Source organism: Amorphotheca resinae (genome assembly GCF_003019875.1).
Source record: "Amorphotheca resinae ATCC 22711 unplaced genomic scaffold M430scaffold_13, whole genome shotgun sequence".
Classification (NCBI taxonomy): domain Eukaryota; kingdom Fungi; phylum Ascomycota; class Leotiomycetes; order Helotiales; family Amorphothecaceae; genus Amorphotheca; species Amorphotheca resinae.
Window position 1 is genome coordinate 871145 of NW_020194483.1, and position 16074 is coordinate 887218.

The following is a 16074-nucleotide window of genomic DNA, read 5'->3' on the forward strand; positions in this document are numbered from 1 at the left end:
AGAACTAGGTACCTGTATAACTTAGGTTGTCTCTTAAGTTTTGTATACTCTCTCCTCTTAACGTCGTAAGACTTACTCTATAATGTATACGGTTCTTTATAGATAGCGTATCTTATAGGGTTCTCTAGGGGGCAAGCTAGTAATTTATGTCTCTTCCTAGAGTACCTAGCGTAAATCTTAACAGATATAGAGTATTAAGATCTACTATAATTGTATTATTAACACTACTTGTACTAGAGGAGTCTCCTTGTCTAGTTATAGGGTTTAGTAAGGTAGTGTTCCTTTCTAAAGATAATCCCTCTGTCTAAGGCTAGGTTAGTGTCTTCTAGGTAACTAAACTTAATAACAATAAAGGAGGCTTTCTTCTAAGAGCTAATGTATTAGCTAACCTAGCCTATATAAGTAATTACTGTCTCTAGGTATAGAAACAGGTTCTCTTGTTGTAGTAATTAAAGGGCCTCTACCTTACCTATAGTTATTATCTTAATTAGTAATACTAGAATTCTATAAACTATAATACCGTATGTGTTTATTGTAATTATTACGCTAGTACTAAAGGCCTGTAGCTATACTAAACTCTAGCCTATCGCTTTCTCTCTGTCCTCTCGTAATTTAAAGTATATGTTAACATCCCTTAAGGGAAGCTAGTGTACTACTACCGCTATAACTCTAGCTTTGTGTTAGTTAAGGATTCTGTTAATGTAGTTACATGTAGCTCTAGGGGCTCCTTAGTAGATAGTAGTAATAGCTCGACTATTAGCTTTTAAGGGCATGTGTACTCTAAGGATAAGGTCTTTTAAGTCTGTCGTACTAGTATAGTTAGTGTTGTCGTTATTATAGTCGCTATCGTTAGTATGTTAGGTAGTACTATAGTCTCGGATTTACAATATCTTAATTAGGTTCTACGAGCTAGCCTAAAGGGATTCCCTTACTAATTTCTAAATGATCTCCTTAAGTTAGGTAGGATAGCCTTAGCTCTGTCCTATAAGATTAGTGTTTTCTATAAGGTATTTAGTGTTGTCCTTAATGTCGCGGATAGCTTTAGTAAAGCTTAATGTATCTATCCGGTCGTAGTATACCCTAACTCTCTTTACAAATCTACTAATGATTTTAAGGAGCTTTAGTTAATTAGCAGGTTTCTATCCCCTTAGGTTACGCTCTATAGTAGTACGCGTAAGTTTAGTATAGTTAATTTTAATGTTAAAGGCTTCCTTAATAAGGTTTTTGTGTGATTTTTTACTAAATATAGGCTATAGTGTCGACATGTTACTAGAATATAGGCTTAACGCGCATGTATTAATAGCTATAGTAATAAGGAGTCGCGTGCCGCTATTATTTTAATAATAAGTGATAAGATGAGTGTGTTGTTTTCAAAAATTTGATATGGCCGTGCGGAGATGTTTTTCGAGCTGATTCTTGTCTCCCGCTTCTTTCGGCTCGAGGATCTATCGATAAGATACCGAGTTACTGTGCTGTACAGGTTCCAATCAGCATTACATTTGAGAATTGGATAGGGGTCTCAGGTCTGGGACTGAGAGAGCGCGGAGAAAGGCGAGAAGCGATGCTGCACATTGTCTTTCCCAAGAGTTCTGAAATAGGAGAGCTGGCTCGCTGCCAAGTGTCAGCACTGCCAAGAAGCGCATCTAGCCGATAACCCTACAACTACACCCTTGATTGCACTACAAAGCAATATTACCCATCGAATTACAACAATCAAGATGCTTGCTCTTTGTACTTATCCAGAGACGATTCCAGAGCGACTCTTCATGGTACACATGGGCAACGATGTACATCTCGTGAGCACATGATGGCCGCGTGAACCTTCTCGAACTACTGAGACATTCCCGACTGCGCATTCCTTCTTGGGGTATATTATCTGCTACATACATTCTCCGCTGCCTCCTCTCTATCCCTCGTCTTTCCCCAGTTCTTGTTTCTCTCTCCTTTTTTCCCTTTTTTCCCTTTTATCTTTTGCTTGTGCACAGGGTTCCATCGTTCTCGCGCCGATACCGCGACTGGTACTGTGAAGAATGAAAAATTCGGCGATGACTGTACGACCGCTGATAAATACTGATACAGCTACACGCACGCAGTGGCTGACAGCACAGGGAAAAACTTGAGTCCAGGACGAATAAGTGAAACCATACGTCTCCTCCTCACCTCAAGCTCTCCATCTCCGAGTGGAGATCGAGTACCGAGACGGTGGCGTGCGACATGCCGACCTCTAGGATATCGGGATAGAATGTCGTCCAACCTGAACTTGCGTTGTGAGAACGAGCGTCTGGTCAGACCTGTCACCGCAGCTGCGTCCAGATCTGAAAAGGCGGATGTAGTGCAGGCCAAGTGAATGGCTCTCCGGAGTACCTACTCCGTAGAGTTTAGAGTCTTAGAATCCTGACCCGTTCTCCTGGCCTTGTTTCTTTTTCCATCTCTTCTTCTACATGTACCTGCCTTCAGATCAGCTCAAGTGTAAGATCTGCTACATTTTCGACGTATCATTCCACAGAGCATATTCTACATTATCCTTATCAGTGACTAGGGTTTGCAGTTCACTAGCTCACTGGGTCACTTGGCATCCCAACATTGACCCTACCACTCAAAAGCCCTCCCAATTCAGCACCATCGGCGTCGTCCGTGTCGCAAAACTCCACACCAGTTCACCCTTGTTCATGAACCCCGCTGCCAAGTGCCAGTTGGGGTATTTCAATTTTCCCATATATACTCCCTCTGCCCTCATACAGTTTTAGATGAGCCTGGCCCAGGGAGAAGACTCAAACAACCCCCCAAACACTTCCGAGGACTGAAGCCTCGTAGAAGCTTTCTTCATAACGCCCCACCCCGACTTCCAAGTGCCGACTCAAGACGACATCACTTGGGGCGCAAGTCGATCTTCCTCAAGATGTCTGAGAAATTCAATTACGATGTCGAGGCCAGAGCGGTTAAGCCCAACCTCTCCACCGAGATTGACAGTTCAGAATGTATTGGCGACGAGGGAGCTGTCCCCGCCGAAGCCCTCGTCACCGGGGATAGCTTTTTTGCAAAGGCCCAGAGATTCGCAGGTCGCTTTGGTGTTGAGCAGCGAGGCATTGAGCGTGTGCCCAGTGACGAGCGTTCAGACGCCGGCATGTCCCAGATCGGGACCTTGGTAAGCTCTCTACCGTAGTAAGATTTGGACCAGGCATTAACACAATGCACAGTGGCTCTCGGCCAACATGGTCGTCTCCGCATTTGCGATTGGGGCACTCTCTTACCCAGTCTTCAATCTCGGATTCATCGACACGATCCTGATCATCTTCTTCATCAACATCCTAGGGATCCTGCCCGTCTGCTTCTTCTCGACCTTCGGCCCGCGCTTCGGACTCAGGCAGATGGTCCTGTCCCGCTTCTTCTTTGGCTGGTACGGCGTGAAAATCAGTGAGTCGTATCTCCTCAGGGGTCTAGACGAGAGCTGACCCCCGAAAGTCGCCGTGTTCAACGTCCTTGCCTGCATCGGCTGGTCCTCGGTGAACGTGATCGTCGGCGCCCAGCTCTTCCACGCCGTCAACGGGAACATGCCCGGCTGGGCTGGCGTGGTCGTCATCGCAGTCGCGACCTTCTTCATCACGCTGTTCGGGTACAAAGTAGTGCACACGTACGAGCGCTACTCCTGGATCCCATGCTTCATCATCTTCCTCATCGTGCTGGGTGAGTTCGCGCACTCGGGCCACTTCCAGAACGTGCCCATGCGCACCGGCAGCTCAGAAGCCGGTGCTGCCCTCTCCTTCGCCGCGTCTGTCTTCGGCTTCGCTACCGGCTGGACCTCCTATGCTGCCGATTACACCGTGTACCAGCCCGTTTCCCGGCCCCGCCGCGCCATCTTCTTCTGGACCTTTGCAGGCCTCTTCTTCCCCCTCCTCTTCACCGAGATGCTCGGCGCCGCCGTGGCCACCGCCATATCCATCCCCTCCTCCCCCTACAAAGCCGGCTACACAAGTTCCGGAATCGGTGGTCTTCTCGCCGCCGTTCTCCTGCCCCCCTTAGGAAGATTCGGACAATTCTGCCTCGTAATCCTCGCCCTGTCCATCATCGCCAACAACTGTCCCAACATCTACTCAGTCTCTCTCAGTCTGCAACTCCTCGCGCGCGCCTCACAACGCATTCCCCGCTTCCTCTGGACCTTCCTAGCCACCTGCATCTACATCGCGATCGCGATCCCGGGGTACGACCATTTCGAATCCGTGCTTGAAGATTTCATGCTATTGATCGCCTACTGGCTAGCTATCTACATCGCCGTCTCCATCACCGAACACGTCCTCTTCAGACGCGGCTTCGCGGGCTATCACCCAGAAGACTATCTAGACAAGGGAAAACTGCCCATAGGCGCAGCAGCCATGACAGCCTTCGCGATGGGCGTCCTAGGAGCCGTGCTGGGAATGGCGCAACCTTGGTTCACGGGCCCCGTGGGCAAATTGTGCGGTGCTGACCATGGTGGTGATGTAGGCTTCGAGTTGGCGTTTGGATTTGCTGCGATTTCATATATTCCACTTCGATATTTGGAGAGGAGACGTTTTGGTCGCTGAATTGTGTGTGTGTGTGTGTGTGTTTTTTCTTCACCCTGTTTTTTTTTTGTTTTGATAGCATATACGATATGATATGATATAATATGACAATGAAACCAAAACCTCACTTAGCTCCAAAAAACGCATGCTTGGATCTTGTTTATCATCTATCTGTTTTATTCCTCATCCTACTGATAGCAAAGCAGTGCATTATATCATCATTTATCCATATACCCTGGACCCTGGATAGATAGATATCTTGATCTTGATTATGATTATGAATGAATGGATGATTTATATAATCCCCATTTTTTGTTATACTTTGTATATTAGATCATATATTGTGGTGAAGTGAGGGTTTGATTTAGATGTTTAGATAATGTGTAGAGAAGGCTAGGCTTATAGAAGGAGTGTGGTTTTTGGGCGTGGTTTTTTTGGGGGGAGGGGGATAGATATTCACATCTTACATCTTTCACATCTTATACAAATCAAGCACAATCATACCTAAACACAATCAACCCTCTCAAAAAAGAATCTCATTCCCTTCCCTCCCTTCCCTTCCATTCCTCATACCCTTCTCATATCCCTCACTAAATCCCGTGTAGCCACACGCAACACATGTTAAATACACAGTCCAGTTCAGTTTCCTTTTCCTTCCCTTTCCTGAAGCCCGAAGAGGAGCCAGAAAAAGAGGAGCAAGCAAGCAAGCAAGTGACGCAAGAATATACATATGAATGAATCCCCTCCGTGAAAAACGCCCTTGGTGTGGAAGAAAAAGATAACAACACCGTCAAGTTTCATGTTTCGTGCTCGTGCTCATTTCATAGTGGGAAAGCGAGGAGGAGGCAGACGTTGGGGCATGCTTTTTTGGTACATGCGTGCGGCGAAAGAAAAATGGAAAGAAAAAAGGGAATCAGCCGCTATGCGAAAGGGAAAAAGAGGAAAACATCAAAACTAAAGGACACGAGGTATTTGCCTGGTCATGCAATGCTGTCATGAGAAATCGTCATCCCCGCCTGCGCCCTGGCCGTGATCTCCATCGATGATGTCTATCTTCATCACTAATTCCTTCGTATCCCGAGCGATCTCAAAGGCGATCGGGGGGAGGGACTGGTTCCACACCTTCCAGGCCCTCTCTGCTTCCTCGTCTTGGCCACCTTCCTCGGCAAGAGCTCTGCCCTTGCCTTCGGCCTCGATCAAGCGCGCTCTGCAACCTGATAGTTTCTTCAAGATCGGCTCTTCCTGCGCCCTCATCGCTCCATTGCCGGTAGCAGACATGGCGTTCTCGGTAGAGGAAACAACATTGCCCACGACATCTGCGATGGCTGTGATCTGGCTGGAGATGGCTTGAAATCCGGCTTCAGATCGAATCGATGAAACGAGTGACTGGATATTCTGGACTAGGAGGGCGGTCTGATCTTCGAGGTAGATCTGGTCTTTGTTAGCTTGCAGATAAGAAACTAAGAACTCGCGGGATTCACCTTCAGTTCTTCGACATCACTATCCTGACTCCTGATGCCAAATCCCACGCCCATCGGTGCCGCAGGAACATTTTTACTATTGCCGTTCATATACACCGCGCCATTTCCAAGAGGCGAGCCCTTTGAGAGAGATCGACGCCCTGCCCAAGAATCCTTGGCTGCACTTCTCGGGCGTAGATTGGTCGACTCCCGGGGAGAGTTGACTGGGCTGTACATTGAAGAATCGGCACTTGTGTGACCATTCCGAAGCCCAAGGAAAGGAGGCGGGGCGTTTTCTTGCCGAGGTTCCCGAACCGGAAAGAATCCCGTTGTGTCAGCCGGCTCCAGGTTTCCGTCGTCATCGTCTTCAAGTTCACCTGCGGGCGTGGGGCGGATCTTGACCGTTCGGACGAGCTCAACCACTGCTGATGTGAGGTGAGAAGCTGCTGCATCGAGCAGGGAGACGGGAGAGAGGCCATTCGCGGCCGCGAAGTTCTTTGACGCTGTGATCAGGTTGTTTGCCGTTGCCGAGACCCTCGACTTTAGTTTGGCCTGCTGTTGAGCCAACTCTCCATTACTCGGAGGAGCCTCGTCTAAGTCTTGCGTGATCCTCCGCACATTCACAACCACGGCTTTCATGAACTCGATTACTCTCGAGGGGTCATCACTACGAGCCGTCCGCAGGAGTTCATCGATCGAAATTTGGAACTTGGTGACGTGAACATCCTTGACTAGACCATCCTCGCGTGTAAAGCCGCTGTCTTTGGTATACTTCCCAGCTTCTTGTTGGATGGTGAGGCCGATTGAGTTTGCCCGGAGACCACGTAGCTGGGTCTTCGTCCTGGCATAGCGATTCCTCCAATCCCTGACCTCCTCTTCCAATCTGGTGATGGTATTTGAAAGCTGCTCCTCCCTCTCGATAGCTGACCCGCTCCGCTCTGAGAGCATCCGCATCTCCCTAAGGAATTCCTGGGCTTCTCTTCGAACCTCTTCGGTGACCTGTCGCTGCTCTTCGAGTTCCGATCTTAGCTCCTCGTTCTCTCGTTGCAGATCGGAGTCACCCTGGTTCATGTCCCTCGACCCGGAGACGCGAAGCTCCTCAATCTGGGCTCGTAATTCTCTCTCCGTGTTGGCTTGCGAGGATCGTAGCCGCTCTAGCTCGGACTGAAGGGACTCGTTGAGGCTTTGGGCGTCCGCTAACTTGGTCTCTAGCTCTTGTCGCAAGCTCGACCATTCCTTCTTCTCCTCATCCGCAGCGGTTGCTCGATTCCTCTCCCCATCCAGAACTTGGTTTAGTTCGTCGTCCTTCTGCTTCACATTATCCTCCATGGCATCAAGTCTCTCCCGCAGTTCTGCAACTTGAGCCTGATACTCCTCGATAAGCTTCTTATCGGCCTATCCATTGGGTAAGCAGATAGATACCAAGAGAAGATCAAAATCAATCTTACCTCAGCGCTCCCTGTGCTCTTCTTGCTCTCCCGATTTCGAGCGGCGCTCTCTAACCCAAAAGCATCTCCATCATCGTCATCATCATTATCTTCTCCCCCAGTTTCATCGTCTTCAACCATGGTGCTCTTATTGGGTACTATCGTGTTACTCTGAAAGGTCTTCGGGGTAGGCCGTCCGAAGTCATTCGGGGGCAACCCCGGTGATGGTGGTATCCCGAGCCCTCCATTCAGGAGAGAGCCATTCCGTGGCCCATTCCGGGATTCGCTTCTTATCGAGTACCCGGCAATGGAGCTGGCGTCTGAGGGCCGGCGCATCCGGTTCGGGCCCCTTGAACCATCGGCAGGAGTGCCCATGCGACTCGGCGGCCCTCGCATCGACGCAGGACTCCCCATGCGACTGATATCACCTCCGGCGAACCGAGGAAACCTCCTCTCCAGCTCGTAAAAAACGTCCGTCGCAAGATCTCGGAATCGCGGTGGGGGGAGGGTGGCAAGCTTCTGTCTTGCTTGGTTTCGCTTCGGATGAAAGGATTCTTTCGGGAGGAGATAGGGTGGAGGTCCCCCATTAGGGATATTGGGATTGGGGGGCGGCCCTCTCCCACTCTGCTGTCTCCTCAAGAGCTCATCGAAAACATCGGTACTCAGCTCTTGGAACTGCACCGGGGACAGTCGTAATAGCTTGTCCCGAGCCCTGTTGGGTCTCGGGTTGCCCTTCTCATCTCTCAGGGACGCAGCCAAATATCTCTTGAGCGCTACATAATGCTCGGATAGTATGCCTTCGAATTGCTCGTCCTTCCTGCTCCTTCCACTCTCACTCTGGGGGTACATGCCAGTGCCAACGCTCGACCTTGCGATGGACGACGGGGGGGAGGGGCCGCCTGGACTTCCGGTAGAAGACCCCCTGGGTGGGAATACCGCTCCATTCATGATACTGTTGGAGCCGCTGGAGATTGGCGGCGAGGCCAGTTGACCGCGATTATTGGGAGGGAAGGAATACGATGGATCGGAATCGGGGTTTGAGTACTTGGATATGCCTGACCATTCACTGCCTCCTACAGAAACCGGAGACAAGGGGCCATTGCGACCATTCATTGTAGACAGCGCGAAAAAGCGATCGGAGTATGGGAGCCGGGATCAGCGTAGAAGGGCTCCCGCGGCGCAATGCTCGATCTACTGAATAGGTGCTGAACGGGATCGAATCCTCAGAGCGTCGGCCAGCACTCGAGGTCAGAGGTAGAAAGAAGGCCGTGGAAATCGCGATATGCGAACTTGGCCAAGAGGGAACGAGAAGAAAGGGTCGAAAGATCGGAGGTTGTCGAAGGTGAGAAAAAGGTCGATTCTCGACGTCGGGAGAATTCTTTGTTGAGATGTGACCCCCGTCAAGATTTCGCACACAACCTGACTGGTAAGGACTGTGGACTGTGACGCAGCACAGCAGGCAATTGGGGGCAACAGGGCCGGGGATTCAAGAGTGAGCGGCGCAGATGGCAGAATCAACTCCTCTTCTCTCTCTTCTCAAGGGTTTCGGTGCCCCAGGCCTGCGACGTCGCGGCTGAGTAGATATGAAGCGTGAGTTGAGACAGATGGGTCAACGTGGTCTTTCGAATCTCTTCTTCTTCTTCTTCTTCTTCTTCTTCTTTCGTGGATGCGAGGATCGATCGGGGATGCAAGGAGGATTCGAATGCAGAACGAGAACTGTTTTAGATAAGGGAGCGACGGTGTAACGATTACATAGTATTTTTCAAGGAGAGTATCGAATGGGACGGGGGCGTATCTTATCGTGAGGAACTCGTAGGTGTCGTTATGTCTCGTACATATCCCAATGTCGTCGGTCAGGAGGAGGAGGAGGAGGAGAAGAAGAAGGGAGAGGAGAGGGTTGTGAAGGGCAAGAATGAAGAATTCGGAGAGTGGACAGGACTCAGGAGAAGAGACGAGGCACAGCGAGTGGAGGAGATGCGCGGTTCTCACCGTCTAGGCCTTCTTTTGTTCCATTTCCCTCGTCAGTTCTCTTCCGCTTTTTCGCCTGGGCGCCAGGGGCACGGGACCAACGCGGTTAGGGGGGGGTGCCTGAGTGCCTGGGGTATTAATCTGGGAGATGTTCTGCCTTGCTGCCTGATCGGGCACTGAAGTGAGAGAGAAATGCTCGAGAATGAATGCCTTGCTGCCTGACTTCCCCATGGTCATTATCTCCCCGTGATTGGTTGGCCTTCCTCCCCCTTCTCATCTCTCATACGGCACGATGCCTGATCTATGCTGTCCATCCATGATATCATCTCTCGTCTCTTGTCTCCTCTACCACTCTCGTCTGTCTATTATAATATCACGTGCCGCCCCCTCTCCCATCTTGGCTTCTGCAGCTGCTTCTGCTTCCATGCCTCTTCTACGGCGAAGAACGGAGTCCCGCCCCGCTCCACTCCTCAATCCATCATCCATCTCCGACGTTCCTAACTTCCTCCCCCTCGATCGGGCCCCCAGCGGTGGGAACGGGGGCTTGGGCCGATACACGCCATGGCTGATCGGCCCCGCTAGGCTGCTCTCGGCAAGGCGCGCCGATCGAACGGCCGTCACTGCTCGGGCGGCGGCGCTGCTGATTGGCGGGGCTGCTGAAACGCTCTTACGCAGCGCCGACTCCGTGACGAGAATAGAAATGTTCTCTTGTGTGTGGCATTATTGGAAGGAACAAAGATGATGATTGTTTGTTTGTTTGTTTGTTCGTTGATTGGTGTTTCCCCTTTTGTTCCTTGGTTCCTTCTGAGATAGACTTGAATCATTAGAAGAGCCTCATGGATTCATGACGTTCAGTTACATGTATATACATATATATAATGTGTAATATATTTATATTTATAGGTGTATATACATATACGTATATATCTCTCTCCCCCAAGCAGCCGCATCCATGTTTCAGCGGTCACTCGGGAGAGGAGCCGCCAAGAGGCCTTTGAACAGAGCTGATCAAAGTACATCCCAAGTATCCGTAGGTCAAGTTCAGCTCTCTGCCCGGCGTAAGAAGTGCTTCTGTGACGGGAACGGGGGTCGAAGGCGCGCATTGCCCTATTGGCTGGCAACGGCTGGACAAACCACGTCCGTACCGTCTCCACGACAGGAACTGCCCGCGAACACCCTGCGAGATCCCATCTTTAATATCTTAATAATAAACCAGCGAACCAGTCTCTCCTCTGTTGGTCGCTTGGCTGTCCCCCGATCTCTCCGTCCGTCTCCCTCCTAAGAGTCCTAAGAGTCCTAACGAACACCGCGCATCGCCAACCTTATCCCCCCTCGAACCCTGCGCGTCTGTCGCGCCAATCTCGACGCTCGACTTGACTTCCCCCCAACAACTACCGTCCAACCTTCTAACCTTCTCACCATCCCTCCTGACTCCTCTCGAACCAACGAGAGAGACGACCGCCGTCACTCTGAGCATTCACTCTCTCACTTCCATTCTCTCTCGCTCTGTCTCACTGATCGACGGCGCCGCCACTTCGCTCAGACGAGCACATCCAGCCTCCCCCCCACAACATTTGCGCCGACCTTCGTCTGGTGCAAACACACAGAGCTTGCTGGGCAAGCCCCCCGACTCTAATCAACACGACCAGCAGTTGTCACCTGCGCAGAAGCCTCCATCCAATCCTCGACTCTTCGCACAATCATTGCAGAGATGGCCGCGGTCATGTCTCCAGCCTTAGATCCCACATCCCCAGCGACTTCACCGCCGCCAGGCTCCTCCTCGCCCACTCCTAATAATCCAGACCATCCTCCCTTAACCGCCATACTTACCTCACCACCCGCGCGGAGATCAAACCTGCAGCGCCCGTCCTCGCACGCCTCGAAGAACAGACTGTCGCAATACTCGAACCAGTCCGCGCCGTCAAGATCGCGGCCCCCGTCGCATATCTTCCCCATCTTCCACTCCAGTCTGCCATATACATTGGTACGCGACTTTGCCTACCCGTCCAACCAGCCCCTCCACTACGGTCCGCCCCCCGAACCCTCTCGCCCGCCCTCGGGCTTCTCAACCCCCGCAAGCGAATCGCAGAAGAGGTTTTCGGATCCTCCTACTTCGTGGGACAGTCGGGCCAGCTGGGCATCCGACGAGCAGCTCCCGGCCGTTCAGTATGCCGACGGGCCCCCTTGGAGCGAGGACGATGACCTGCAGAGTCCAGTGGTGACCGTCAACCGTCACCGGAGACATAAGTCATCCGGAGGGGGGAGTGAGGGACGTGGGCGAGGCAGGAGCCGGAGAGGGGATGGGGAGCATCGCGCGCGCGGCCAGGACGACTACGACGTGGATCGAGGTTACTTCGTCGGCACGGGCGGTGATGGCAGCGAGAGATACTACGTGGATGAAGGAGACGAGGCAGATGGCCCCGGAGGAGAGCTGGTCACATATCCCCCCGAACAGGCGCGGCACTCGGCACACCTCTCCCCATACAATACGGCTGGACAGAGGGACTCTCACTTCGCCGGTCTCTTACCGAAGAGTTCGTACACAGATGCTCCTGGCCAGGACTACCGCTCAGAATCAGATGCGTCGAGTTCGGCCTCCTCGCCCGGCATGTCCCGACACGATGAATCCCGATATTCACGAGACTACCAGTTCACAATTGCTTCTGCTGATGAGGAGATGCACGGGAAAGCGGTGGCCCTGTTCGATTTCGAGCGGGAGAACGAGAACGAACTACCGCTAGTAGAAGGGCAGGTGATCTGGGTCTCATATCGACACGGCCAGGGCTGGCTCGTGGCAATGGATCCCAAAACCCAAGAGAGTGGTCTGGTGCCCGAGGAGTATGTGCGCTTGCTGCGTGATATCGAGGGGGGTCTGAACAGCCTTACGGGGCAGTCCAATGATCAGCTTCTCAGCCCGGGAGGGGATTCAGGCACGCCTACGCAAGCAGACCATAGCCAGTCATTTGGATCTGGTTCAAGTCCTAGTAACGGCAACAATGGATACCAGCAACCCATCGTCTCGACTTTCTCAACATCATCCAAGGATCTGAACCCCTATCCCCCTCACCTCCTGGGGACGCAGGCTGGGCAGGCGCCACCTCAAGTCGTCCACTATCAAGGGCAACGGGGTGGGAGCCAGGCCAATACGCCAACGATACAGACCTCACAAGAAAGCTCGGGAGGCCGCAGTAGCCCGGATTCTAAATCTCGGAAGACCGGGGACAGCCCCAACACAATTGAGCCCCTCCCCGACACCAAGCTGAACCCTTCGATAGACGTACAGCAGACTGAAAGTCCGAGCAGCCCAGCCAGCGACTCGACAGAAGAATCCTCGGAGGCGGGCGCAGAAGGCGGAATCGTATGACCGGCCGTCCACCCGTGATGTTCCATTCCGGCTTGACATTCGGCGGATTAGCATTGGTTTAGCATATGCTTTGGTAAATTCTGCATCACGGTTGCCCATTCAACGGTTGCATTAGAGGTGCCCATAGATCTGCTTCTTCGCCCTTGTATTATGTCACTATTCTGGGGGAGAGCTCTTCATTAGGTTTGATGCATAAGGCTTCTGACTTTGTAGTCACGGAGCGAGACATTTGCATGCGACAGGAGTTTTTTGGGGCTTGGGGAGGAGCATGGGGGGGAGCATTGGGGGAAGGATGGTGATTGCACTGGATGGATACCTTAGATCTCCTGGGATCAGAAGATGAATGATAGCAAGGGGAGTGAAACCTTGATAGAGAAGCGCAATGTGAAAACCTTCAAGACCGGCTTCGAACCGGTTGTCCTAGCCTACTCTCCCGTCTTTGGTAATGTGCTGTGATGCGATTGATAGTCCTAAAGGGTGGCGCCTTCTTGGATCGCTCACGGCGGTAGCTCAGAGTGTATGTATACTGCCTATGAGATTGGTAGAACAGAGACCCTTCCCCTTCCCCTCCCTAACCAATTATCCTCTCTCCTCCCCTATCCCATCCCATCCCATCCCATCCCATTCCTTTCCTAACCTAACCCAATCACCCATCCACCCCACCTAGCCAAGTTATAAAATTTCAAATCTATACAATACTCAACATCCATCTGTCCCCTAATCTCCGCTCCTGATACTAATATATAGAATTGGCATCATCGATCGAGCCGAAGAGTTAGGTAGGTATCGCTTGATCCTCGTAAAAGGCACAGGAAAGCGTTTCCAACGAGTTACTGGCACGCCATTTTAGAGAGACACCTAGGTAGCTAAGGTAGGCAATTAAATTTGGGCTCCCCTTTTTTACTGACAACGATTGGTTTTACGACGATTAGCATTATTCACAACGGTTAGCATCATTTTTTTTTGCCTTGGAACCTACCTACAGGAGCCCGTGGCTACCTATGTGTATCCTAGACTCTAGGAAGAGCCTGACAGAGATAGACGACCTACCTGGGCTGTAGCTGTAAAAGTGAGATAGAATTAGTGAGGAAGTCGCTATCTATTTTAACTGTAGAAAAGGTTGCGTTTTAGGAAGGGTTGGAATAGATAGATAATAAAAAGAAAAGAAGTAGATAGGTAAGAAGATGAGGATCGTTTGTCTCTTTGGTATATATGTATATATATATATAAAGAGAGTTTTGGAGTTGTGAGGGGAGGGGTGGTTTAGAGTGGATTGATTGATTATATTGGTGGGGTCCTGGATTATAGTGGGGAAGAGGGAGGGGAGCTTACATGTACCATGTTATACAAAAGGTGAATGAAGTAAGGTCAACGCGGGGCGAAGTGTTCGAATGACCGAGATAACTCTCTCATTCGAGACAGCTTTCCATCTTTTGTTTATTTTCTTTCATTCTCTAACCTCTAACCAAATCCGAATCCGAATCGAATCGAATCATAACAGCAAAATGGCAGACGCTAAACAAGAACCTGAAATCCGGACTGCGCTCATAGTCGTTGATATGCAAGAGGATTTCTTAACTCCTGTACTCCCCCATTCAAACTTTCCTTCTCCATCCCAACGCATCTCCATTTCATTCATTCATGAAAGGAGGGAGACTCGAGGATTTGATGATATTGATATTTTGAGGATGATTGATTGATTGACTAACGGGCATCCCCAGAACGGCACACTTCCCGTTCCTACCGGGCGCTCTCTAATACCCAGCATCAACGCTCTCCTCGCGCAGCCTTTCACCCTCAAGCTCGCTACCAAGGACTGGCACCCTGCGGACCACATATCATTCGCATCTTCGCACGCGGGAGCCACGCCATTCAGCAGCACGACAACCCTTCACAACCCACTCAACCCATCGGAAAAACTAACGACGCGTCTCTGGCCCACGCATTGCGTGCAGAACACGCCCGGCGCGGAGCTCGCTGATGGGTTAGCGAAGGAGCGGTTTCATGGCGTGGTTAATAAGGGGGAGAGGAAGGAGGTCGAGATGTATAGCGCGTTCCAGGATGCGTTTGGACAGCGTAGTGGGCTGGGGGATTGGTTGAAGAGGGAGCGCATTGAGAGGGTCTTGGTGGTGGGTATTGCGGGTGAGTATTGTGTGTTGGAGACGGCGAGGGATGCGGTGAGGGGGGGTTGGAAAACGGGCCTTTTGGAGGATGTGGTGGGGTGTGTGGATGGGAGTAGGTGGGGAGAGGTGAAGGGGGAGTTGGAGAGGGCGGGAGTCGAGATCTTGAAGGGGGAGGAGATGGGGAAGTGGTTGGGCTGGGAGTAGGGAGGGTTGGAAGGGGTGCTGAGGATGCGTTGTTGTAAGAGTTGTGAGATGGTAGTTACATGGGATAGACAGGAGTCATGGGATAGCAATCTTGCCTTTAGGAATCTTACTTTTAGAAATTCTTCATAAAAGAGACCTTCTCTCTATCACGAACACCAAATACCCCATGCCATGCCATTAACAAGAACTTCCCGAGTACATGCATCCATTCATTCAGCTCAAGAGAACTGTCATAAAAACTCGACATACAGGATGTGATTTCTGTGATCAGGAGTATTGGATAAATCTATTGGCGGTACTCTGGTGTGTTCTTTGATCTTTTGTGAGAGAGAGAAAGAAGGGGGATGTTGATATTGAACTTATCTTACTTTATATATAGGTAGGTATCAACAGCTCTTATAGATAACACCAACCCTATGACCAACTAAGGTAGTTACCATAGATCCAGCAAGTCATCTAACCTATGCCCGTCTCAAAGATGATAGATCCCACTATAAAAAAAGAAAGGAGAAAAAAGTGCAGATAGAGTTTGCATTGCTGTACCGAAAACAAGATAGATAGGCTTGAGATCCCGGCGCACACATGCGTTGTCAGTACCGAATGAAGACTGTGCTGTACCTATGCAAGGTAGCCTGTTGTTCAGGGGTGAGGCAAGAGAAAAACAAGAATCTAAAATTTTATCAAGATAAGCAAGCAGGGTGTCAAATGTCGCGTGGTTCTTCTTTAGGGCATGATTTAACTGCGAAGGGAAGAATGTCAAGTGACATCTCTCCCAACAAAGAGATAAAGACAAAGAGCAAGGAGAAATAATCAATCAATCAATCAATCAATCGTATTTCTGCCAGAGTCGGGTCTCTGTCCCCTTTATCTCCACGCATGCGCTAGCCCTGGTCTACGCCCGATCGGGGCCGTTACGCGGGAAAATGTCACCGCTAAGGTCCGTCCGTCGCGCTGCGCCCGCTAAGGTCTCTAAGGTAGTAATAATCCCCT

The 16074-nt window shown here is 50.8% G+C and overlaps 4 protein-coding genes across 4 annotated transcripts; 3 read left to right on the forward strand and 1 right to left on the reverse strand.

Moving 5' to 3' along the window:
• Positions 1 to 2462: 2462 nt before the first annotated feature.
• On the forward strand, positions 2463 to 4559 carry M430DRAFT_69983 (hypothetical protein; the record flags this gene model as incomplete). Its single annotated transcript, XM_024869468.1, has 3 exons — positions 2463 to 3145; positions 3198 to 3414; positions 3463 to 4559. The coding sequence occupies exons 1-3, from the start codon at positions 2900 to 2902 to the stop codon at positions 4557 to 4559; spliced, it is 1560 nt and encodes a 519-aa protein (XP_024717147.1). The 5' UTR covers positions 2463 to 2899.
• Positions 4560 to 5399: 840 nt separating this feature from the next.
• Positions 5400 to 8893, reverse strand: M430DRAFT_188872 (hypothetical protein). The gene is made up of 3 exons (XM_024863973.1): positions 7447 to 8893; positions 6020 to 7393; positions 5400 to 5969 (listed from the first exon to the last, which is right to left on the reverse strand). The coding sequence occupies exons 1-3, from the start codon at positions 8536 to 8538 to the stop codon at positions 5532 to 5534; spliced, it is 2904 nt and encodes a 967-aa protein (XP_024717148.1). The 5' UTR covers positions 8539 to 8893; the 3' UTR covers positions 5400 to 5531.
• Positions 8894 to 11104: 2211 nt separating this feature from the next.
• Positions 11105 to 12547, forward strand: M430DRAFT_84882 (hypothetical protein; the record flags this gene model as incomplete). Its single annotated transcript, XM_024869627.1, has 1 exon — positions 11105 to 12547. A coding segment is annotated over one exon (1443 nt), but the record flags the coding sequence as incomplete, so codon positions are not given.
• Positions 12548 to 14262: 1715 nt separating this feature from the next.
• On the forward strand, positions 14263 to 15084 carry M430DRAFT_22973 (hypothetical protein; the record flags this gene model as incomplete). Its single annotated transcript, XM_024864805.1, has 2 exons — positions 14263 to 14340; positions 14479 to 15084. 2 exons carry the CDS (start codon positions 14263 to 14265, stop codon positions 15082 to 15084), a joined length of 684 nt encoding a protein of 227 aa, XP_024717150.1.
• Positions 15085 to 16074: the final 990 nt, after the last annotated feature.